A 24,137-nucleotide genomic window follows, 5' to 3' on the forward strand; every position below is an offset into this window, starting at 1 on the left:
GCATTTATACGAGACTGGGACTTCAGCCAACAGCTTGGCTGCAACCTCATTTAGGACCCAGAACCACAGTCACTCTGGCTTCTAGGTTACTGATCCACAAAAACTGTGAGAGAATAACTGTTTATTGCTTTAAGCCAATAAATTTTGGGATAATTTGTGAGGCAGCAGTAGATAACTAATAATCTTGTTCTGATTAAGAGCCCTTCTGCAATGGAAGCTTTTTTTTTTTTTTTTTTTTTTTTTTAACGTTCAATAGGACCCAAATGTTTTCATGCTTTGGGACCACTTTGAGAGGTCCTATTCCAAAGACCCAGTTCAAAACTTTTACATTCCCAGTTCCCAGCCACTTGACAAACCAGTCACTGCCTATGAAACGTAGATTTTTATCTCAAGCCATGTCTCTTTTTAGGCAAAGCATACAAGATAAGCTAAATTCTGGCCAGGCACAATGGCTCACACCTGTAATCCCAGCACTCTGGGAAGCTGAGAGGGGTGGATCCCTTGAGGCCAGGAGTTCGAAACCAGCCTGGTCAACATAGCGAAACCCCGTCTCTACTAAAAATAGAAAAATCAGCCAGGTGTGGTGACGTGTGCCTGTAAAAACATAAAATACATAAATAAGCTAAATTATGCATGCTGGAAAGAATTTTTTTTTCCCTGTTCTGTTCCTTCAGGGCCTCTGTTAAGTGGGGCTCTAAATATGAAAAGCAGTCAGTTGCCAGCTGGGCCAGTTTATTGAGCAAAGCCATCATCCGACTCTGAATTTTTTCCTCAGTCAGCTAGTCACAAGGAATTCATTATTAAACTGTAGATATAAGCTAAAGGTCAAAAGCATGATCTTAGGACTGTGAGCTCCCTACAAATGAAAACTGTTTCCGTTTTGACTTTGGCCCAGTTCTGTGTATCCCACTTTCTCTCTTTTTTCTTTTTCTGTTTTTGAGATGGAGTTTTGCTCTGTCTCCAAGGCTGGCGTGCAGTGGCGTGATCTCTGCTCACTGCAATCTCCGCCTCCCGAGTTCAAGCAATTCTTCTACCTCAGCCTCCCAAGTAGCTGGGATTACAGGAATGTGCCACCACACCCGGCTAATTTTTGTATTTTTAGTAGAGCCTGCCTTGTTGGCCAGGCTGGTCTCGAACTCCTGACCTCAGGTAATCTACCCGCCTCGGCCTCCCAAAGTGTTCGGATTACAGGAGTGAGCCACCGTGCCCAGCCCACTTTCTCTTCGTAAAAGGATCTCCTTATCTAGGAGAACCAGATAATTCTCAGTTCATGATGAGAAGCTTCGATCGTATAACCACTTGATGTCACATGGTCAGACACTACCAAGGCGCAATAGCTAGCCAGAAACTTTTCTTTAAAAGAAAAGACAAAATTCCAGAATTCTGGGGGCCTTCACTATGATTCTGTAAAGATTTCCACGAGTTGCACAAAGCATCCAGGTCTGCCACATCCACTCAACGCTATCAGAGCTGGTGGGATGTAAGGGTTAAGTGGCAGAGCTCCTTGCACTGGATCCTGGCCTGGATGGAGAGCCTTTTCTTGCTTTGCACCTCATTCAAAAATGTCGCCTTTCATATCATCTGGTTAGTCGGTCAGAATGGACGAACTAGGAGCTGACTGAACAAAGATTTAAAACAGAAAACGGAGAATTAGGTAAAAGAAGCATTTTACATGAGTGAGAGAGTAAAAGGCGCTCAATCTTTGTAAAGTATAAAAGGGATCTTTCACGGGACATTTCGGCTCAGACTGACAAGCATGAACGGAACGGAATTATTCCCTCTTCTAACTTCAGCCACGATTTGGCGTTTTAACACCGGGCTCAAGGTAGCCTGGGTCTCTCTTGGCCAAAGAGCCCAGGGATGCCTCTAACTCGTTTTCTAAAGCCGGCCACAGAGGCCCCGCCCTCTGCAGGGAGGCTCCGGATCATGCCCCCTGCTCCTCCCCATACTGCTTTGCGCCTGCGCGGAGGCTCGCGGAGTCGGCGCCATGACCCCATCGAGGCTTCCCTGGTTGCTTAGCTGGGTCTCGGCCACGGCGTGGAGAGCTGCAAGTAAGCACCTGGCCTCGGGGCCACGGTCGCGGGAGGGGTCGTGAAGGCCCAGGCGCAGAGAGAAGCGCCTCCCGCGGAGGAAGCCGCGTGTGTCCCGGCCGTTCGGTGTTGCCAGGGGCTGCCCAGCTTCTCCCGCCCAGCCGCCCACCCGGTGGCCTGGGCAGGTCCCTGCAGCGCCCCGGGTCTCGGGTGGGACTAGAGCGAGAAAATCGCTAAGGCCCTTTCAGCCCCCGGGACGTCCGCTTCCTACCGAGGATGCGGTGGCCCAACAGGACCACAAACGTTCCGGGTTGTTCCTGTGGGAGCTCGCAGGGCACACCGCACTTTGATGCCCCTGAGAAAAATGGAAAAGAAGGCCCTTTGGGAATGGGAGTCATTGATTTACTTATTTATTTACATCATTATTTACAGGAATCCGCGCTGCTGGTCCAGGCTCCAGCAGAAAAGGATTTGTGGCAGTTTACAGTTTATCTCTTAAAAATGGGAAAAGTGCAGAAGTGAGCCAAAGGCAAATAAGTATAACGTAAATTAGATGAAGCCAGAAATTGTCAGTACAGAAAACATTCATGCTTTCAGTAAAACCAACATTTTTAAACCCATTGTTGTTGGAAATTTTTCTCAAGATAATACAGTTAGCAGCCCAGACTATGCAAAACATAATTTTATTTATTTATTTATTTGTTTATTTATTTTGAGATGGAGTCTCGCTCTGTCCCTCAGGCTGGACTGCAGTGGCGCAATCTCGGCTCACTGCAAGCTCTGCCTCCCAGGTTCACGCCATTCTCCTGCCTCAGCCTCCTGAGTAGCTGGGACTACAGGCGCCCGCCACCGTGCCTGACTAATTTTTTGTATTTTTAGTAGAGACGGGGTTTCACCGTGTTAGCCAGGATGGTCTCGATCTCCTGACCTTGTGATCCGCCCATCTCAGCCTCCCAAAGTGCTGGGATTACAGGCGTGAGCCACCGCGCCCGGTCCGCAAAACATAATTTTAATATATGACACCTGGAGAAGTTATGTAAGTTGAAAAGAGTAATTATTGCCCTCAAATGGTGCCAGATTTCTATGCAATTTGTTTTCCTTTGTGCAATCATTTTACCCAAATACAAACATTTTACTTAATTGTATAAGTTTTAAATAGTCCAGAAATGAATAATACAGAAAGTGAAAGTCCCACATTATCCAAACCTCAAGGTAATAACGTTAAAATTTTGTAGGGTTCATTCAACATCCCCCTTTAACTAGTTTTAAACAATTATGAATTATTCCATATATATATATACACACACACGTAGCACACATGTAAGCTATGTAGCACTCATGTAAGCTATGAAGCACAACCAGCATCTATGAACTCACACTCCAATTTAAGAAATAGTCTCCATTGCCAAGGAGGTCTCTATTTGCTGCTTCCTGATACAACTGTGCAATGGTGTTTTTAATCTTTATAGAAATGTTTTCATATTGTTGATTTTTTTTCAGATAACGCTGTGTTTTGTGATTGATTCACATTGACGTATGAGGTTGTAGTTATTCATTCAACTGTGTGAACATATGATGCATTTTCCAGTGCCCTTCTCAAAGGACATTTGGGTAATTCCAGAAACACCAGGATTGGGTGCTACACATTCTTGTGTACCTTATTTGTGCATTAGTGGAAGGAGTAGAATTCCTGGAGTATGTTATAGGTCTTTTCATTGTTACAATATAATGCCAAGGTGTAACGGCATTTTCTAATTCTATAGCAATTTTCACTTCTACCAGCAGTGTATTGGAGTTCTGTTCCACAAACTTGCCGAAACTTAATTTTGCCTTAGGTTTTAATTTTTGGCTGCCTACAGGGAAATGAAATGACACCTCATTGTGATTTTGCTTTTCTCTGATGAAAGAAGTAAAACATCTTTTCAAATATTCACTTTTTGTGAAATACCTCTTTCTTTTTTCTTTCTTTGTTTTCGAGACGGAGTTTCACTCTTGTTGCCCAGGCTGGAGTGCAATGGCGAGATCTCAGCTCACTGCGACATCTGCCTCCTGAGTTCAAACGATTCTCCTGCCTCAGCCTCCCAAGTAGCTGGTATTACAGGCGCCCACCACCACGCCCAGCTAATTTTTTGTATTTTTGGTAGAGACAGGGTTTTGCCATGAACTCAGGTGATCTATCAGCCTCGGCCTACCAAAGTGTTGGGATTACAGGCGTGAGCCGCCGCGCCCGGCCTTTTTTCTTAACAGATTGCTTCTTATTTATATTCTTTACATATATTTGTATGCTAAACCTTTTTTAGTTACGTAAGTGTCAAATACCTCAATTTGTGGTTTGTTTCTGTCACTACTAGGCAGAACAGAATAATGGGTCTGCATGTGTAATCATGCAGCTTCAATATAAAAGGTATCTTAATAAACAGATGTTTATAATTTTATCTATAAAATTTTGTCTTGATCCTTTTGTTTATTGTTACTGCCTTGTGCTCTTGTCTAAGAAACCCTTCTGTACCCTAAAGTCATGGACATAATCTCTTATATTTTCTTCTCAAAGGTTTATAGTTTTGCTTTTCACATTTAAGCCTTTATTCTACCAGGAATTGATGTTTGTATATGGTGTACGGCAGGAAACCAGTTTTCACTTTTTTTCATATCAAACACTTGTCCCAGGTTCATGTATTTATAGGACCTTTCCCCTACTGATATAATGCGAGCCATCATAAATCAAATTTACTTATACATATATGCATACGTTTATTTCTTGGCTCTTTTCTCAGTCCCATTGACCTATTTGTCTATTCCTGTGCTGATACTACCTGTCTTGATAACTATAGCCATAACTTTGTAATAAATCTTACTATTTTCTGACTGTTGTTTGTGTACAGAAACATGATGCTTAATGATTTTGTATCTAAATTACCTTATTAATTTAAATAATTTACTTTGCAGATTTTGGGGACTTTGCTGCATAGACATTCATATCATCTGCAAATGGTGACAGTCTAGTTTCTCCCTGTCTAATCCTTTTTTTTGAGAAAGGGTCTTACTCTGTCCCCCAGGCTGGAGTGCAGTGGCGCAATCTCTGCTCACTGCAACCTCCACCTCCTGGGATCAAGTGATTCTCCTGCCTCAGCCTCCCGAGTAGCTGGGATTACTGGTGTGCACCACCATGCCCAGCTAATTTTTATATTTTTTTTAGAGATGGGGTTTTGCCATGTTAGCCAAGTGATCCACCCGCCTCGGCCTCTCAAAGTGCTGGGATTACAGGCGAGAGCCACCGTGCCCCCCCCCACCCTCCCTGTCTAATCCTTATATCTTTTTTCTTTCTTTGCTCAGATTTCCAGCACCATGTTGACTAGAAGTGTTGACAGCAAGCATACTTATCTTGTTTATAATTATAAAGGGAATGCATTTGTATTTTATCATTAAGGTGTGATATTGCAGTCATTTAGATAAAATTGCTACATTTTTTTTTAAGTCACCATCTCCTAATAACTTCTAAGGCATGTTTTATAAACGAATCCTCAGGGAAGAGTTCTAGCTATCTCCCAAATAACTCTGTTCTTTTAAACCAAAAAATCAACGTCTTACGTTTTTGTTAAAACTCTTTATTTTGGATTTACATTTACTTACAGGATTTAATGATCCGTAACTGTGGGTCTTCAGAGTCCAAGCCTTTGTGAAATAAAATTTCATGGAACATGAAAAAAAAAAATGTGGTATTAGCTACAGTTATACCCTTTTTGGGTTAAGGAAGTCCGTTTCTATGTAGAGTTTTGGGATGTTGTTTTGTTTTTGTTTATGTATTTGTATGTGTTTTTTAATGATGAATAAATCTTGAAGTTTACTTAATTGATTTTTCTTCGTCTTACTGAGGTGTTCTTCGTCTTGCTGAGGTGTTTATCATTTTCTGCTTTAATCTGTTGAGGTGGTAAATTACAGATTTTTCTGATAGTGAATCACTTGCATTCCTAGAAAATATTCCAAAGGATCATAGTGATTATATTTTTAAATATAATGTTGTATTTGTTGTGCTTATATTTTGTTTAGAAATTGGCCTGTAATTTTCTTCTGTTATACACTGAAACCCCTGCCTCCGGGTTCAAGTTATTCTTCTGCCTCAGCCTCCGGAGTAGCTGGGATTACAGGCGTATGCCACCACGCCCAGCTAATTTTTGTATTTTTAGTAGAGACAGGGTTTCACCATATTGGCCAGGCTGATCTCAAACTTCTGACCTCGTGATATGCCTGCCTTGGCCTCCCAAAGTGCTGGCATTATAGGTGTGAGCCACCGCGCCCAGCCTTCCCTGGTTTTAATATTAAGGTTATTCTAGCCTCATATAATGTACTGGGGATTCTACTCACCCTTTTCCCTTCTTTGTTAGATTTTGTTTAAGATTGGAATTATCTGTTCCTTGAGGGTTTGTTACAACTCACCTGCAAAACTGTCTAGACCTGTTCTTCTCTTCGAGGGAAGACTTTAAATTACTTGTTTAACTTCTATAATGGTTATTATATTTATCAGGTTTCCTCTTAAGTCAGTTTTGGTAAGTTAACTTTTTCTGGAAAGGTTTCCATTTTGTATTGTTTCAATATATAGGCATAAAGTTTCTGGTATTTTTTAAAAATTTTCTGCTCTCCATATAATTATGTACTCTCTTTTTCTCATATTATCTATTTTGCTCTCTCTTGTTTTTTTATAGTAGCCTTACCAAAGGTTTTACAACACTTTCAGTCTTTTTTTTGTCTTTTTTTTTTTTTTTTTTTTTGAGACAAAGTCTTGCTCTGTCGCCCAGGCTGGAGCGCAGTGGTGCAATCCTGGCTCACTGCAACCTCCACCTCCCGGGTTCTAGTGATTCTCCTGCCTCAGCCTCGTAGCTGGAATTACAGGCGTGCACCACCATGTCTGGCTAATTTTTGTGTTTTTAGTAGAGATGAGGTTTCACCATGTTGGCCGGGCTGGAACACTTTCAGTCTTTTCAGAGCACCAACCTTTGTTTATTGTTGATCTTCTTTGTTATAAGTTATGCAAAGGATATTTATTGTACAACATGGTGACTATAGTTAATATCAATGTATTGTATACTTGAAAATTGCTGAAAGTAGATTTTTAATTTTCTCATCACAAATAATAGATATGTGAGTTAAGGCATATATTAGCTTGATTTAGCTATTTCACAATATATACATATTTGAAAACATGCTGTACACCATAAATGTATATAATATTTATCAATTAAAAAATGAAGACTATATTGAAAGTTATTTTTACATTGTAAATTATGTTTTTATTCTTTTTTTCTTATTATCTTATTTTTCCATTTTCCGTGGTTTTTTTTTAAACATGCAAATGGTGCATCTCACATAAACAGCATATGGCTTGTTTCCGGTTTGTTTGTATGGGGGTTTTTGTTGTTTTGCAGACTAATAGTCTCTTTACCCTTATAATTACTGATAAAATTACATTCCTCTGTTCAGACTCGTGGGTCTGTGTGTGCACATGCATGCACAGGTATGTGTATTTTGGGTGGGATTTTGATTTTGATAAAACCTATAAAGATTTTGATTTTGATAAACATAAAGACTTTTGTATAGTCAGTATGTGAAAGCATTTTCTGTCTATTCTTATCTCCCACTTTACTTCTGGGAACACTTTTTTCTTTTTTATGAGAGACAGAGTCTTGTCCTGTCACCAGGATAGAGAGCAGTAGTGCAGTCACAGCTCATTACACCCTTGATCTCCAGGACACAAGCCATACTCCTGCCTCAGCCTTCTGCCGAGTAGCTAAGACTATAGGCACCACCGTCATGCAGTCATGCCCAGCTAATCTTTCATTATTTTTATTCATTTGTCTCTATGCGTTTTTCTGTATAATGTCTTTGAAACTTTATTCCAGATTATAAATTCTCTTTTCAATTGTATTTATTCTGCTATTTGGCCTTTTTTTTTTTTTTTTTTTTTTTTTTGAGACGGAATCTCACTCTGTGGCCCAGGCTGGAGTGCAGTGGCACAGTCTTGGCTCACTGCAAACTCTGCCTCCTGGGTTCAAGTGATTCTCCTGCCTCAGCCTCCTGAGTAGCTGGGATTACAGACACCCTCCACCACACTCAGCTAATTTTTGTATTTCAAGTAGAGACGCAGTTTCACCAGATTGGCCAGGCTGGTCTTGAACCCCTGACCTCAGGTGATCCACCTGCCTCAGCCTCCCAAATTGCTAAGATTACAGGTGTGAGCCACAATGCCTGGCCAGCTATTTGGCCTTTTTATTGACTTTTAGGTTTTGTTATTTCTGAATTTCCGTGTTTTTCTTTCTTTCTTTTTTTTTTTTTTGGCCTAATTTTTCTTTTTCTTTTCTTTTCTTTTTTTTTTTTTATACAGAGTCTTGCTCTCTTGCCCTGGCTGGAGTGTAGTGGCGTGATCTCACTCACTGCAACCTCTGCTGCCCTGGTTCAAGCGATTGTCTTGCCTCAGCCTCCCAAGTAGCTGGGATTACAGGTGCCTACCACCACGCCCAGCTAATTTTTTGTATTTTTGGTAGAGATGGGGTTCCACCTTATTGGCTAGGCTGGTCTGGAACTCCTGACCTCTAGTAATCTTCCTAATTTGGCCTCCCAAAGTGCTGGAATTACAGGTGTGAGCCACTGTGCCCAGCCTAAAAAAAACTTTTGCAAAGCCAAAAGTAATTAAGCAAAAAGAGATGATGAAAAATGATTAGGCTGGCTGGGCACGGTGGCTCATGCCTGTAATCCCAGCACTTTGGGAGGCCAAGGCGGGTGGGTCACCTGAGGTCAGGTGTTCGAGACCAGCCTGGCCTACATGGTGAAACCCCATCTCTACTAAAAATACAAAAATTAACTGGGCATGGTGGCGCATGCCTGTAATCCCAGCTATTGGGAGGCTGAGGCAGGAGAATCGCTTGATCCCGGGAGGTGGAGGTTGCAGTGAGCTGAGATCACACCACCGCACTCCAGCCTGGGTGACAGAGCAAGGCTCCATCTCAAAAAAAGAAGAAGAAAAAAAAAAGATGCTTAGGGATTTGTGGAAGATGCAGCTAGTGTGTAGTTAGGCCTAAACACAGGTGTGGGTCAGTCAGTGGCTTCAGAATCTCAGAGGGGCTTCTTTTTTTCACATCTTCACTCAGAACCAAGGTTAAAGTAGATACTTTTTCTTCCTTAACTGTCTTTCTTCTAGTTCCTTGCTATTTGGAACAGCATCATAAGCATCACCTGGGAACTTGTTAAAAATGTAAGAATCACAAGTCCCACCTAGAACTACTCAGAATCTGCATTTTAACAAAATCCCCCAGGTGGTTTCTATCTATGTTTTAAATCTTTCAGCTGGGTGTGGTGGCTCACACCCATAATCCCAGCACTTTGGGAGGCAAGAGGATCACTTGAGTTCAGGAGTTTAAGACCAGCCTGGGCAACATAGTGAGACCCCCATCTCTACAAAAAATAAAATTAGCTGGGCATGGTGTTGTGTGGCTGTAGTCCCAGCTGCTGAGGAGGCTGAGGCAGGAAGATGGTTTGAGTCCAGGAGATCAAGGCTACTGTGAGCCATGATTCTGCCGCTACACTCAAGACTGGGCAACAGAGCAAGACCCTGTTTCAAAAAACAACAAAAATCTTCCAGTTCACTTTCTTTTCTCAGTATGTGAGCCTCCCTGAGTCCTGGCTTCTGCGCTTTCTATTTAGCTTGAATTTAAGAGACTGTCATCTCCCTGCTGTCCTGAAAGCTCTGTATCCTAAGATCTAGGCAAGAAAGACACAAGAAGGCTTATGCCTGTAATCGCAATACTTTGGGAGACCAAAGCAGGCAGATCACTTGAGGTCAGGAGTTCGATACAAGCCTGGCCAACATGGCGAAACCCTATCTCTATTAAAAATACAAAAATTAGCTCGGCGTATTGGTGGGTGCCTGTAATCCCATCTACTCGGGAGGCTGAGGCACAAGAATCACTTGAACCCTGGAAGTGGAGGTTGCGATGAGCTGAGATCGTGCCACTGCACTCCAGCCTGGGGGACAGAGTGAGACTCTGTCTGAAAAAAAAAAAAAAAAAAAAGACCAGCCTGGTCAACATGGTGAAACCCCGTGTCTACTGAAAATACAAAAACTTAGCTGGGTGTGGTGGCTAATTTTTTTTTGTCTCTGTTCAAAAAAGAAAAGAAAGACACAATAAGTGTAGCCATTTCACTTTGTGTTTACCTCACTGGACTGTCTTTTCAGTTTATCATTATTTACTTTCGTAAAGGTTCTATCTCTGATTTAGAAGATGTTTGATTTTGTTTTACCTTTTTAGGTATTTTATGGCTGTAGAGTTTTGGCATTTCTGATTTATCAAATTACCAGAGACAAAAGTTTTGAGTTGTGTGTTGTTTTTGTATATGTGTGTGTGTGTGTGTGTGTGTGTGTGTGTGTGTGTGTGAGAGAGAGAGAGAGAGAGAGAGTCATTCTTTTGCTTTTATTATTTCTTCTTTTAGAAGGTTTTCTTCTTGTCTATTATGTCCATGTAAACACAATTCTAAATAGGTTTGGATAAAGTCAAACCACCCCTTGAAGTAGAAGAGATGGGCTTTATGGTTGTTATTTCATGATGTTGTTAAAAGAGGCTTTTGTTTTAAGTTTGTCAGCTATTTCCCGTGTAGTCGAGGTAGTCAAAAGTCTGCTGATAGCCAAAATGTAATCCTAACATGAATACAGTTACTATTGCTCAACACCTACTATTTAATAGGCAGAATTAACAGGAGTGGTCCTTGGGCTTAGCTCCTCATCTGACACGCCCTTGTTTCTTTTGGTCTGCCTTTGAAGCTACTTGTATGTGCTTCACTACCAACACCCCTGGCAGGCTGATGTGCACACACTTGTGTCAAAAGCTGTAAAGCCTGCAGGTGCCAAGGAGCACAGTGTCCCATCTTACCTTGTACTGTACAGAAATGAGGGGCATTATCTTCCCCCGTGTTCTGTCACACTGTTACCTGACTACAAAAATAGTTCTGTTTATGTTTCCAATGGCCTCAGAGTCCCTTGAGAAAACTGGTCTTTCAACTTTTCCTTGTAAACCCTCTTTCTACAGATAAAGTCCTTCAGAAGTCTGCAAGGTCATATTAGGGACCAGTTTCTCCAACTTACACTTTGCTCCTCCTCGCTTTCCCCAAGACACAGTTTTCTGTTCTTCACCAGAAACCCTTACACAAATTAACTTATACATCCCAGAGTTAGGCTCAAGTTATTGATGCACTTGCTCAATGTGTACACATACACAGATATACACATATTTATCTTAACCACTTGTATGCATATGTGTTTGTGTCTATTTCTTTAAACAAGGTAGGGTTATGTAGTGATGACTAGAATATGAGAAAAATATGTGTAATGAAAAAACATTCTAATATGTAATGCTGTCAAAAGCTTACAGATAATTCCATCAAAATAACAATAAATACTGTTTATCACTATACTAAAGGCATAAATTGTCCCGTTTATTCAGCAATCTCATGTGACAGGTACTGTAATTTTTCTGTTTAGAGGGAAGGAAACAAAAAGGGTAACTTGACCAACATCCAACACCTAGTAAGTGGTTGCATTTGTTTCCAATTGCTGCTGTAACATATTACACAAATTTAGTGGCTTAACACATTTTACAGTTTTGGAGGTCAGGAGTCTGGAAGGGGTCTCACTGAGCTAGAACCAGGGAGTTAGCAGGGCTGTGTTCCTTCTGGAGGCCACATACATTTCCTTCTCTCTTTTAGCTTCTAGAGGCTGCCCACATTCCTTGGCTTGCCCCCTTCCTCCATCTTCAAAGCCAGCAACATCGGGTCTGGTCTGTCTTCCAACCCTGTCTTCCCTTTCAAAGGACCCTTGTGGTTACACTGACCCACCCCATAATCCTGGATAATCTCCCTATTTTAAGGTCATCTGATTAGCCACCTTAATTCTGTCTGCTACCAAAATTCTTCACCGTGTAACCAAACCTATTCACAGATTCTGGGTGTTGGATTCTGATTATCTTTGAGGCCATTATTCTGTTTGCCACAGAGGTGTAGCTAGAACTTGTACTCAAATTGATCTGCTTCTAAAGCAATTTCTTTAGGAAGCTGGAAACCCGTAACACTAAGATCACTTTTTTCCCTGTGGTTTTGCCCTTGCTGAATATTATCTCAATGAAGGTTTGGATAACTTTCATAGCACAGAAAGTTCAACTCTCTTTAGAAACTAGAGAGAAAATGATCTCATTTACGCATTGCAGACACCCAGTACATTTTAAAATCCGAAGTTTTATTTTAGATTCAGGGAGTACACGTGCAGGTTTGTTACCTGGGTATATGTGTGATGCTGAGATTTGGGATACGAATAATCCCATCACCCAGGTAATGAGCATAGTACCTAAAAGTTAGTTTTTCAACCCTTGCATCCCCTTCTTCCCTCCCTGACAGTCGTACCCAGTTTGTATTGTTGCCTTCTTTATATTCTTGAGTATCCGGTGTTTCACTCTATAGAATTAGAAAATTATATGTGAGAATATGCAATATTTGGTTTTCTGTTCCTGCATTAGTTCACTTAGAATAATGGCCTCCAGCTGCATCCATGTTGCAGCAAAGGACATGATTTCATTATTTTTATGGTTGCATAGTATTCCATGGTATATATGTACCACATTTTCTTTATCCAGTCCACCATTGATGAGCACCTAGGTTGATTCCATGTCTTTGCTATTGTGAATAGTGCTGCAGTGAACATGCAAGCGCATGTGTCTTTCTGGTGTGAAAAATGAGTAGTTTTCTTTTGGGTATATACCAGTAACAGGATTGCTGGGTCAAATGATAGTTCTGTTTTAAGTACTTTGAGAAATCTCCAAACTGTTTTCCACAGTGGCTGAACTAAGATACATTCCCACTAGCAGTGTATACGCATTCCCTCTTCTCTACAGCCTCACCAGCATCTGTTGTTTTTTAACTTTTTAATAATAGCCATTCTGACTGATGTGACATGGTCTCTCATTATGATTTTAATTTGCATTTATCTACCAATTCGTGATGTGGAGCATTTTTTAATATGTTTGTTGGCCGCTTATATCTTCTTTTGAGAAGTGTCTCTTCATGTCTGTTGTCCATTTTTTAGTGCGGTTGTTGTTTGCTTGTTGAGTTGTTTAAGTTCCTTATAGATTCTGGATATGAGACTTTTCTCAGATGTGTAGTTTGCAAATATTTTCTCCCATTCTGTAGGTTGTATGTTTACTCTGTTGAGAGTTTCTTTTGCTCTACAAAAGCTTTTTAGTTTAATTAAGTCCCATTTGTCAATTTGTTGTTGTTGTTGTTGCAGTTGCTTTTGAGGACTTAGTCATAAATTATTTCCCAAGACCAATGTCCAGAAGAGTGTTTCCGAGGTTTTCTTCTAGGATTCTTACAGTTTGAGGTCTTACATTTAAATCTTTAATCCATCTCGAGTTAATTTTTGTATGTGGTGACAAATAGGGGTCCAGTTTCATTGTTCTGCACATAGCTGCCAACTATCCCAGCACCATTTATCAAATAGGGACTTCTTTCCCCATAAAACAATTTTTTTTTAGAGACATGGTCTCACTATGTTACCCAGACTAGAATTGAGCTCCTGGGCTCAAGGAATCCTCCCTCTTCAGCCTCCTGCATAACTGAGACTACGGGTGCATGCCACCATGCCCAACTTGATGTATTCTTAAAGTTTTAGTTGACAGGAAAGAGGCCCTTGATTAGGATTTAAATGTAGCCACTTCTGACTTTTAGAGATTTGAATACTAAATATTGTCATTGAAAAGTTTGTACTACTAAGTTACTCTTAATATTTGAACTCCTGGTTTTTTGGCATTGCTTCAGATAGGAATTAATGTTTTAATATAAGTTTCTGCAATATTGATAACAATTAACTAATTTATTTCATAGCCCTTCTTTTCAAACTGGTGGTCTTCCAGGAAGGGAAATGGCTGGAGAGGAAGGAAGAATTTTCACTCTGCGTCCTTTTGTACTTTTTGAACTTTGAGAAATGTGAATGTATAAACTAAAAACAAATAAAATTTTATAAATGTTTAAAGTAGAATAAATGAACAGCTCCTATTTTTCTATTATCTCCACTCTTCTAGGATCACCCCTTCTGTGTCATTCTCTGAGGAAAACAAGTTCTTCTCAAGGAGGAAAGTCTGAACTTGTCAAACAGTCCCTTAAGAAGCCGAAGTTACCAGAAGGTCGTTTTGATGCACCAGAGGATTCCCATTTAGAGAAAGAACCACTAGAAAGTAAGTATAATAAAGCACCTCTCAGTTTTTGAAGTATCAAGGGAAGTGTTTTAGTTATTGAGAAAATGAGTGAAAGGAAAGATATTTGTTATTGCTTAAATTCTGTAGTAATAAAGCATATTTCAACAATGAGTAAAATCACCATATTGACCATCGATACATGTAGATTTCTTAATAAAAAAGATTTTCAAGATTCTGACAGGTATTTGATTGTGTTTGTTTTATTTATTATACCTCATTATTCACATAACAAAATATATAAGTTGAGACCTTCTTTGATACAAATAAATGATGTTATTTGTATCAAAGAAGGTTATGTTATTTGTATAAAAGATCTTATGTGAATAATGAGGTATAATAAATATAACCACTTTATATATGTAATGTACACATATTATATATAAAGAACTCCAATAACTCAACGAAAAGTCAAAAATAACAAAGCACTTGAGTCTTAACTTATATATTTTGCTATATGAATAATGAGGTATGATAAATAAATAACAAATATATGTGTATATTATATGTATGTGTGTGTGTGTGTAGAACTCCAGTAATCTACAAAAAATAAAAATAAAAAATAGCAAAGTATTTGAGTAGACATTTCTCCAGAGAAGGTATACAAATGTACAAATGGCCAGCAAACACATGAAAAGATGCTCAGCATCAGCATCATTATCATTAGGGAAATGCAAATCAAAACTATGAGATACTACTTCATACCCACTAGGATGGCTATAATAGAAAAAAATGGAAAATAACAAGTGTTGGGAAGGATGTGGAGAAATTGAAACCCTCAGGCATTTCTGCTGGGAATGTAAAATGTTGCAGCCACTGTGGAAAACAGTATGGCCGTTCCTCAAAAAATCAAACATAGAACTACCGTTTGACCCAGCAGTTCCACTCTTAGGTGTGTATCTGAAGGAATTGAAAGCAGGGACTTGAACAGATATCTCTGTAACTATGTTCATAGTATTATTAACAGCAGCCAAAAGGTGGAAACAACCCAATGTTCACAAACAAATGAATCATTAAACAAAATGTGGCATATACATCCGGTGGAAAACTATTCAGTCATAAAAAGCAATTAAATTTTAATATATGCTACAACATGGATGGACCTTGAAAACATTATGTTTAGTGAAATAAGCTGGACCCAGAAGGGCAAATATATGATTCCACTTATATAAGGTACCTAGAATAGGCAAATTCATAGAGACAGAAAGTAGAATAGAGGCTATCAGGGACTCCGGAGACTAAGGGAGAAGTCATTGTTTAGTGGGTACAGAGTTCATTGTGGGGATGATGAAAATGTTTTAGGTATAGATAGTGGTGATGGTTGTACAACCTTGTGAATATATTTTTGTTGTTGTTTTTGTTTTTGAAATGGAGTCTCACTCTTTCACCTAGGCTGGAGTGCAGTGGCACACTCTCGGCTCACTGCAACCTCCGCTTCCCAGGTTCATGTAATACTCCTGTCTCAGCCTCCCGAGTAGCTGGGATTACAGGCACACCACCACACTGGCTCATTGTTGTATTTTTAGTAGTGATGGGCGTTTCACCATGTTGGCCAGGCTGGTCTTGAACTCCTGACCTCAAGTGACCAACCCCCCTCGGCCTCCCAAAGTGCTGGGATTACAGGCGTGAGCCACTGTGTCTGGCAGTGAATGTATTTAATACTACCAAATTGTACACTTACAAATGGTTAAATGAGAAATATTATGTTATATATATTTTACCACAGTAAAAAAAAAAGAAAGCAAAAACCTGCACATTTCAAAAGCTAATCATCTATTTGACATAATGGTAGGCATTCAACGTAAGTCTTGTATCACTCAAGTTTATGTTGAACCTACCATCCCTTAGAAATTTCTGACAAACATCACCAAATACAGCAGGTACTCTTCAATCCTTGTTTTATTTGAACAATCCACAACCTTTGACAGTGTTAACTATTGCTTCTGGAAATCTCCTGCCTTGATTTCCATTATGCTTTCGTTAGTTTCATTTTTGTGTGTGTATGTATGTGTGTGTGTGTTGTTTTGTTTTGTTTTGTTGAGACAGGGTCTTGCTCTGTTGCCCAGGCTAAAGTGCAGTGGCATGAACATATGGCTCACTGCAGCCTTAACCTTCCCAGCTCAAACTGTCCTCCTGCCTCAGTCTCCTGAGTAAGTGAGACCACAGGCACATACCACCATGCTCACCTAATTTAAAAAATTTTTTTGTAGAGATGAGGTCTTGCCATGTTACCCAGGCTGGCCTCAACTCCTGGGCTCAAGCAGTCCTTCTGCCTCGGCCTCCCAAAGTGCTGGGATTACAAGTATGAGCCACCATTCCTGGCATGCTTTCTTTAGTTTCTCACCCTATTTCTTCACCAGTTTCTTCCTGGGCTCCTTTTTGAGCTCCTCTGCCTCCGCCCAACACCTAAATGTGGATATTTGCCAGGCCTCTGTTCTTAGCCCCCTAAGTATTCCAAGGGAGATTTCATATTTCCCTAAAATGATTTGATTTATTTGATTGATTGAGGCAGAGTCTCACTCTGTCACCCAGGCTGAAGTGCAGTGGCGCCATCACAGCTCACTGCACCCTCAACCTCCTGGGGTTCCCTACTCAGCCTCTCCTGTAACTGGGGCTACAGGCACGCACCACCACACCTGGCTAATTTTTCTATTTGTTTCTTTAAGAGATAGAGCTCAGTATGTTGCCCAGGCTGGTCTTGAACTCCTGGGCTCAAACGATCTTCCCACCTCAGCCTCCCAAAATGCTGAGATTACAGGCATGAGCCACCACGCCCGGCTTAAAATGATTTTAAATATCACCTATGTGTTGGTGATTCATACATTTATACCTCTAATCAGACCTCATTCCTGAGCATCACTCTCCTGTCTCCATTTGCCTCCTGAATATCTTTCTTTGCACATTCCAGAAGTCTCAAAATTAATATTTCTAAAACTAAAGTCATCGTGTACCCATTGTTCCAACTCACCTTCGGCCCTCCCACCTGCCTGATCTCATATCCTCCTCTTCCTTCTGGATTTCCAGTCCACCCCATCTACCAAGTCACCCAAGCCCGAAATCTGGGGATAATCTTTCACTCCTGCCTCTTCCTGTCTCCTGTGACTGATCACTAACCAAGTCCTGTTGCTTCTACCCTTTTAACATCTCTCAAATTTATTCCCTCTTACTCATCCTACCAGTAGGGCCCAAATTCAAGCTGTCTCTAGCTCCACTGGTCACCTAACAAGCCTCTCTGCTTCCTCGTTTCCTTCCTTCTAGTCTTGTCTCCCTGCCTCTAGTATGTACTTTATTCTAAGAAAACTGTGTAGGTTGTCTCCTTGAAAAGAGTAGGTTTCATTATTAAGATCATAAAGGAAAATGTTTGTAGCTAGGCACCCTGCTTGACATAAAGATGAATAAGAAAGGAAGATGAGATAATGTAAATAACGATGAACAGGACATCATGTGGTAACTAGCATGAGAGATACACAAAAGGATCAGAGGAAAGTCGACAAAAGAGATAACGTTATGTTTGAGCTGGGGTCTAAGGAAAAATAATTTTTTGTTTTTTTGAGTTGGAGTCTCGCTCTGTCACCCAGGCTGGAGGACAATGGCGCAATTTCAGCTCACCGCAACCTCTGCCTCCCGGGTTCAAGCGATTCTCCTGCCTCAGCCTCCTGAGTAGCTGGGATTACAGGCGTCTGGCACCAACCTGGCTAATTTTTGTATTTTTAGTAGAAACGGGGTTTCACCATGTTGGTCAGGCTGGTCTCGAACTCCTGACCTCAGGTGATCCACCTGCCTTGCCCTTCCAAAGTGCTGAGGTTACAGGTGTGAGCCACCATGTCTGGCCGGAAAAGTAAAATTTTTATAAGTAGATAAGGTGTGGTGAGGAGACATTTCAAAATAACTGGAGAAAGCTATGGTCAAAGAGAAAGAGGCTGCAGAACATTAACACTTACAAGACACAGCTAATGGGCCTCTTTGGCTTCAGCATAAATTATATATATATTCGATTAATACAGGGGTGTCCAATCTCTTGGCTTCCCTGGGTCACATTGGAGGAAGAATTGTCTTAGGCCACACATAAAATACACTAACAACAGCTGATGAGCTAAACAAAAACAAAAACAAAACAAAAATCACACAAAAAAACTCAATGTTTTAAGAAAGTTTACGAATTTGTGCTGGGCCACATTCAAAGCCATCCTGGGCCACATGCAGCCCGTGGACCGTGGGTTAGACAGGCTTGGATTAATTGAATATAAAGCTAGACACACAGGTTCAGCTCAAATCTGGGAGGGCCTGAAATCCCAGGTTACAGTGTAAGGGCTTTATGCAGTGAGCAGTGAGGAAATGTATTTGGATAGAGGTTGTTTTAATTAGCTTTATTAAATATAGTCTGCATATGATAAAATTCACCCATGTTAAATATACAGTTGAGTGAGGTTGTTGTTGTTGTTGTTGTTGTTGTTGTTTGAGACGGAGTCTTGCTCTGTTGCCCAGGCTGGCGTGCAGTGGTATGATCTCGGCTCACTGCAACCTCTGCCTCGGGTTCAAGCGAGTCTCCTGCCTCAGCCTCCCTGGGATTACAGGCACCTGCCACCACGCCCGGTTAATTTTTGTATTTTTAGTAGAGTTGGGATTTCACCATGTTAGCCAGGCTGGTCTCGAACCGCTGACCTCGTGATCCGCTCGCCTTGGCCTCCCAAAGTGCTGGGGTTACAGGCATGAGCCACCATGCCTGGCTAGTGAGTTTTAACAAATGTTTACAGCCATGGAAACCACACAAAGTGTAAAATAGTTCTGTCCCCTAAAGAGGTACAAGGCAGTTCATCCTCTCCCCACCTCCTCCCAGCAACCATTGATCTGTTCTCTATCACTGTAGTTTTGCTTTTTCTAGGATTTTATATAAATGAAACTCTACAATATGTAGTCTTTGGTGTCTGGTTCCTTTCACATAGTATAATGTGGAAGAGGGATTCTGTTGCATTAGTTCTAAAATGGGACACTGAGAGCAGGAACCAGGGTGGTAATGGTGAGAATAAAAAGTTTCAGAAAACTGCAGGCTATTATAAGGGCAAAAATTAGGTTAACAAATGTGAGGAAGAAGAGACATGGAAAGATACGAGGGTGTGGTCAGAAAGAAGAGTGCTCAAAAGAGTGTGGGATTTGGAGGAGGAACATACTCAAAAAATAATAAAGTCCAGTGGACAGCAGAAGTAGATATGAAAGTCATCAGGAAAGAGATTGGTGACCTCTGTGGCCTCGATGTGTGATGATTTACTAATGTGGATATTGATATTAGGGATGATGGGGAGAGAGAGATGAAACTATGAACCAGATATTGATCCCATCCAAGAAGACAGAAGAATCTTGGAGTTTATTATAAGACTAGAGAAAAGCACTGGATAAGTAAATGGTATAGAATTCCAAAAAGGAAAGGCTATAGAGGTGTGGCATTAGAATGAGAGGCTGGAAATAGCAGTGAGGAGCAGGGACATCTTGACCTGTTCTTTCTTCCCCAGTGCTGTGGACTGAATTATGTTCCCCCAAAATTCATCTGTTGGAGCTCTAACCCCCCAGGTGATGGTATTTGGAGATGGGGCCTTTGGGAGATAATTAGGTTTAGATCATGAGAGTAAGGTAACTCTTTAAGAGATGGAACTGTTTTACACTTTGTGTTATTTACATGACTGTCAACATTTGTTAAAACTCACTGAACTGCGTACTTAAAATGGGTGAATTTTATTATAAGCAGACAATACTTTAATAAATCTGATGGGAATCTCCTCACGGTGGGAATAATGCCCTTATAAGAAGAGATACCAGAGAGCTTGCTGTCTCTCTTTCTCTGCCATGGGAGGACACAGCAAGAAGCGACCATCTGTAAGCCAGGAAGAAAGCCCTCATGAGAACCAACCATGCTAGCACCCTGATTTCAGCCTACCAGCCTCCAGAGCTGTGAGAAAATAAGTTTCTGCTGTTTACTCCACCTAGTCTATGGTATTTTGTTAGGCAGCTCAAGCTAAGACATCCAGTGAGCCACAGAGATATGTGAGAAAGAAGAACTTCCGTTAGAGAGGCCTTCAAGGGAATTCGTAGAGTAGGAAAAAGCCAACTTGCATTGCAGTAAAGCATGGAATTATTTTGAAAACAGAATGATGATGAGTATGGGGGAGAGTTTATTCACAATATAACAAGAATAAAAGAATGAATATTTGAAAAATTTTCACGGTAAATTCTGTATCCTTTTTCTTTTGCCTAGAGAGGGGCTTTATGATTTTGGTGAAGATCATTTAGTTTTCTAAAGAGATATAGTTTGGGTAATCATTCTCCTGCAGTTTCCCCGTGCTATGCAGGATAAAATAAAAGCCGTATGCCTTTTCTTCTGTTAATCTGTCTTTTGTCAGTTGATTTTTGGCAAACCTTTAGAGGGCAAGGAGGATGTTTTTCCTTGGCCCCTACACTTTCTCCCAGAATCCAAGCAATGTGCTTCCTCAGTAGAACAGGTTTTAACATCTGTAAGTAGCTACGATGACGACCTCAGCAGAGAATACCCACCTTGAGGGAATGTGACACCCATGCCCGCAAAAGTCTAGTTGCCTTTTGGTCTGTGTCTCAGGAGTATAACTGACTTCTCTAGGGATTGAATGTAAGAGAGACCTAAGTAACCATGGGGTTTGGATAAAGCAAATCTGGGTTTGAACTGGAGCTCTCAGAGGCTTCTACTCTCTGGGTTTCAGTTTCCTCCTAACACCTGCCTTAGAATGCGCTTATGAGAAGAAACTGAGATGATAGGGCACTTTGCACTTTCCCTTTCAAGCCTTGCCAGAGTTTGTTATTCTTGTATGTATTTGTTTGCCTTTTTTTTTTTTTTTTTTTTTGGCCTACTTCAGTACTCTGTGAGCCCTATGAGGGAAGGGGCCTTCTATTGCATGGTCACTACTGTGTCCCTCACCCCACCTTTACATAGCATAGGGCCTGGCGGAGTAATAGTGGAATAAATGAATGAAACTGTCTGCCCACAGGATGTCCATGAGGATGAGAATAAATCTCTTCATTCATTCATATGATACGTATTAAGTATCCTCTGTGAGCCAAACACTGAAACAGCAATGGATAAAACACACAAAAAAATTATACCATAATGAAGCTTAACATTTTAGTGGGAGAGACAGACAATAATCCAAGTAAATTTTAAAAATATACTAAATTACTGATAATTGCTGAAGATAATGTAAATCTGGGAAGGAATGGGAAGTGTTGGGAGAGTGGCCACAATAAATAAATAGATACAGTTTAAGAATTAGGGGCCAGGCGGCCGGGCACAGTGGCTCACGCCTGTAACCCCAGCACTTTGGGAGGCTGAGGCGGGTGGATCACCTGAGGTCAGGAGTTCAAGACCAGCCTGGTCAACAAAGTAAAACCCCCATCTCTACTAAAAATACAAAAAATTAGCTGGGCATGGTGGTGCACACCTGTAATCCCAGCTACTCGAGAGGCTGAGGCAGGAGAATCACTTGAACCCTGGAGGCGGAGGTTGCAGTGAGCCGAGATCATGCCATTGCACTCCAGCCTGGGCAATAAGAGTGAAACTCCATCTCACACACACACACACACACACACACACACACACACACACAAGAATTAGGGGTCAGGTGCAGTGGCTCACGCCTGTAATCCCAGCACTTTGGGAGGCCAAGGTGGGTGGATCATTTGGGGTCAGGAGTTTGAGACCAGCCTGGCCAACATAGTGAAACCCCATCTCTACTAAAAGTACAATTATTAGCCAGGCACATAGTGGTGTGCGCCTGTAGTCCCAGCTACTTGGGAAGCTGAGGCAGGAGAATTGCTTGAACCCAGGAGGCTGAGGCTGCAGTGAGCTGAGATCACGCCACTCCACTACTCCAGCAGGGCAACAGAGCTAGTCTCCATCTTAAAAAACAAAACAAAACAAAGAATTAGCGCTCTGTCTAATAGTTGGTTCCTCTCCTGTTTTTTCCATATACAGAGCAGTACAGTGTATGGGCTGAGAACAAGACTGCAGCCAGGATGTCTGAATTTGAACTCAGTTTTATCACTTAGAAGCTATGTGATACGGAGCAACTTTCTTAACCCTTTGTGGCTCATTTTCTTCATCTATAAAGTTGGAACAATAATTGTTCTTGTCCCATAGGATTGTTAGGAAGAGTAAATGGATTAGCATACATAAAGTGCTGAGAATTGAGCCTGGCTTGTGATGGGGATTCCTACTATGAACACATAGTACTAAGAATAATAATTACTATTATGATTATAAATGGCAGTACCAGCCAACCAGTTGCTGAAGCCAAAACCCTATGATGAGGAACAGTAATTCTCTAGCTAAGATTAATTGACATTCCTATGTACCTGGCACCACGCTAAACCCTTTACATGTATTACCTTGTTTAATTATCAACACAGTGAGAGAAGTATGATTGTTCTCTCCATTTTACTGGTCAGAAAACTGTGGCATTAAGTCAAAGTGACTCCTTCAAAGTAATCTTATTTCAAGACCTTTCAAGTCTTATGAATTTGTACTCTGTATTCTCTTCTCAAACTCAGGAAAAAGAATCACATTTACAGTTCATTTAAAGACTGCATGGTAACCAGGTTGGTAAGATCTAGCCTAACAGCAACGCTGTCTTTAAAATTGACCATAGGCCGGTCTCGGTGGCTCACGCCTGTAATCCCAGCACTTTGGGAGGCCGAGGCAGGCAGAACACTTGAGGTCAAGAGTTTGAGCCAGCCTGGCCAACATGGTGAAACCCCTTCTCTACTAAAAATACAAAAATTAGTTGGGCATGGTGGCATGTGCGTGTAATCCCAGCTACTCAGGAGGCTGAGGCAGGAAAATCACCTGAACCCAGAAGGCAGAGGTTGCAGTGAGCCCAGATCACGCCACTGCAATCCAGCCTGGGCAACAGAGGGAGACTCTGTCTCAAAAAATAATAAATAAATTAATTAATTAAATTAAATTGACTATAAGGCCTTTCCTGCCTCCATTAACTGCTTTATTTATATCTCGTTTTCCTTAGAATTTCCAGATGATGTTAATCCAGTGACCAAAGAAAAAGGTGGACCCAGGGGCCCAGAACCTACCCGATATGGAGATTGGGAACGAAAAGGACGCTGTATTGATTTTTAAGTCGCATATTCTTTAACTTCAATATTGTTTTCTGAATATGTACATCTGAATTAACTTATTTCTGATTACTTTCTTTCTTTATATCCTTTATGTCGTGTAGTTTCTATAATGTGTTTAAATATATATATATATGATGGCTTTGGAAGAAAATATGCTGCTATAAATTAGGAAAGGGAGACCAGCCTGACCAATATGGAGAAATCTCGCCTTTACTAAAAATACAAAATTAGCCAGGCATGGTGGCATGCACCTGTAATCCCAACTACTCTGGAGGCTGAGGCAGGAGAATGGCTTAAACCCAGGAGGTGGAGGTTGCGGTGAGCTGAGGTCGTGCCATTGCACTCCAGCCTGGGCAACAAGAGCGAAACTCTGTCTCAAAAAAAAAAAAAAATAGGAAAGGGGAAATATTTTTTCATTAACATATATTAATTTAATGAGTATAGAAATGATTCTTGTTTTTTTGAGACAGAGTCTGTCTCTCACCCAGGCTGGAGTGGAGTGGCACTATCCCAGCTCACTGCAACCTCCGCCCCACCAGGTTCAAGCAATTCTCCTGCCTCAGCCTCCTGAGTAGCTGGGATTACAGACACCCACCATTGCGCCTGGCTAATTTTTGTATTTTTAGTAAAGACAGGGTTTCACCATGTTAGCCAGGCTGGTCTCGAACTGACCTCA

The 24,137-nt window shown here is 41.0% G+C and overlaps 1 protein-coding gene across 1 annotated transcript; it reads left to right on the forward strand.

The window, feature by feature from the left end:
- Positions 1-1,909: 1,909 nt before the first annotated feature.
- Positions 1,910-23,915, forward strand: SDHAF4 (succinate dehydrogenase complex assembly factor 4). Its single transcript, XM_003809544.5, has 3 exons — positions 1,910-2,051; positions 14,141-14,293; positions 23,353-23,915. Exons 1-3 carry the CDS (start codon positions 1,988-1,990, stop codon positions 23,460-23,462), a joined length of 327 nt encoding a protein of 108 aa, XP_003809592.2. The 5' UTR covers positions 1,910-1,987; the 3' UTR covers positions 23,463-23,915.
- The last annotated feature ends 222 nt before the right edge of the window (positions 23,916-24,137 follow it).

Source organism: Pan paniscus, chromosome 5 (assembly GCF_029289425.2).
Source record: "Pan paniscus chromosome 5, NHGRI_mPanPan1-v2.0_pri, whole genome shotgun sequence".
Classification (NCBI taxonomy): Eukaryota; Metazoa; Chordata; class Mammalia; order Primates; family Hominidae; genus Pan; species Pan paniscus.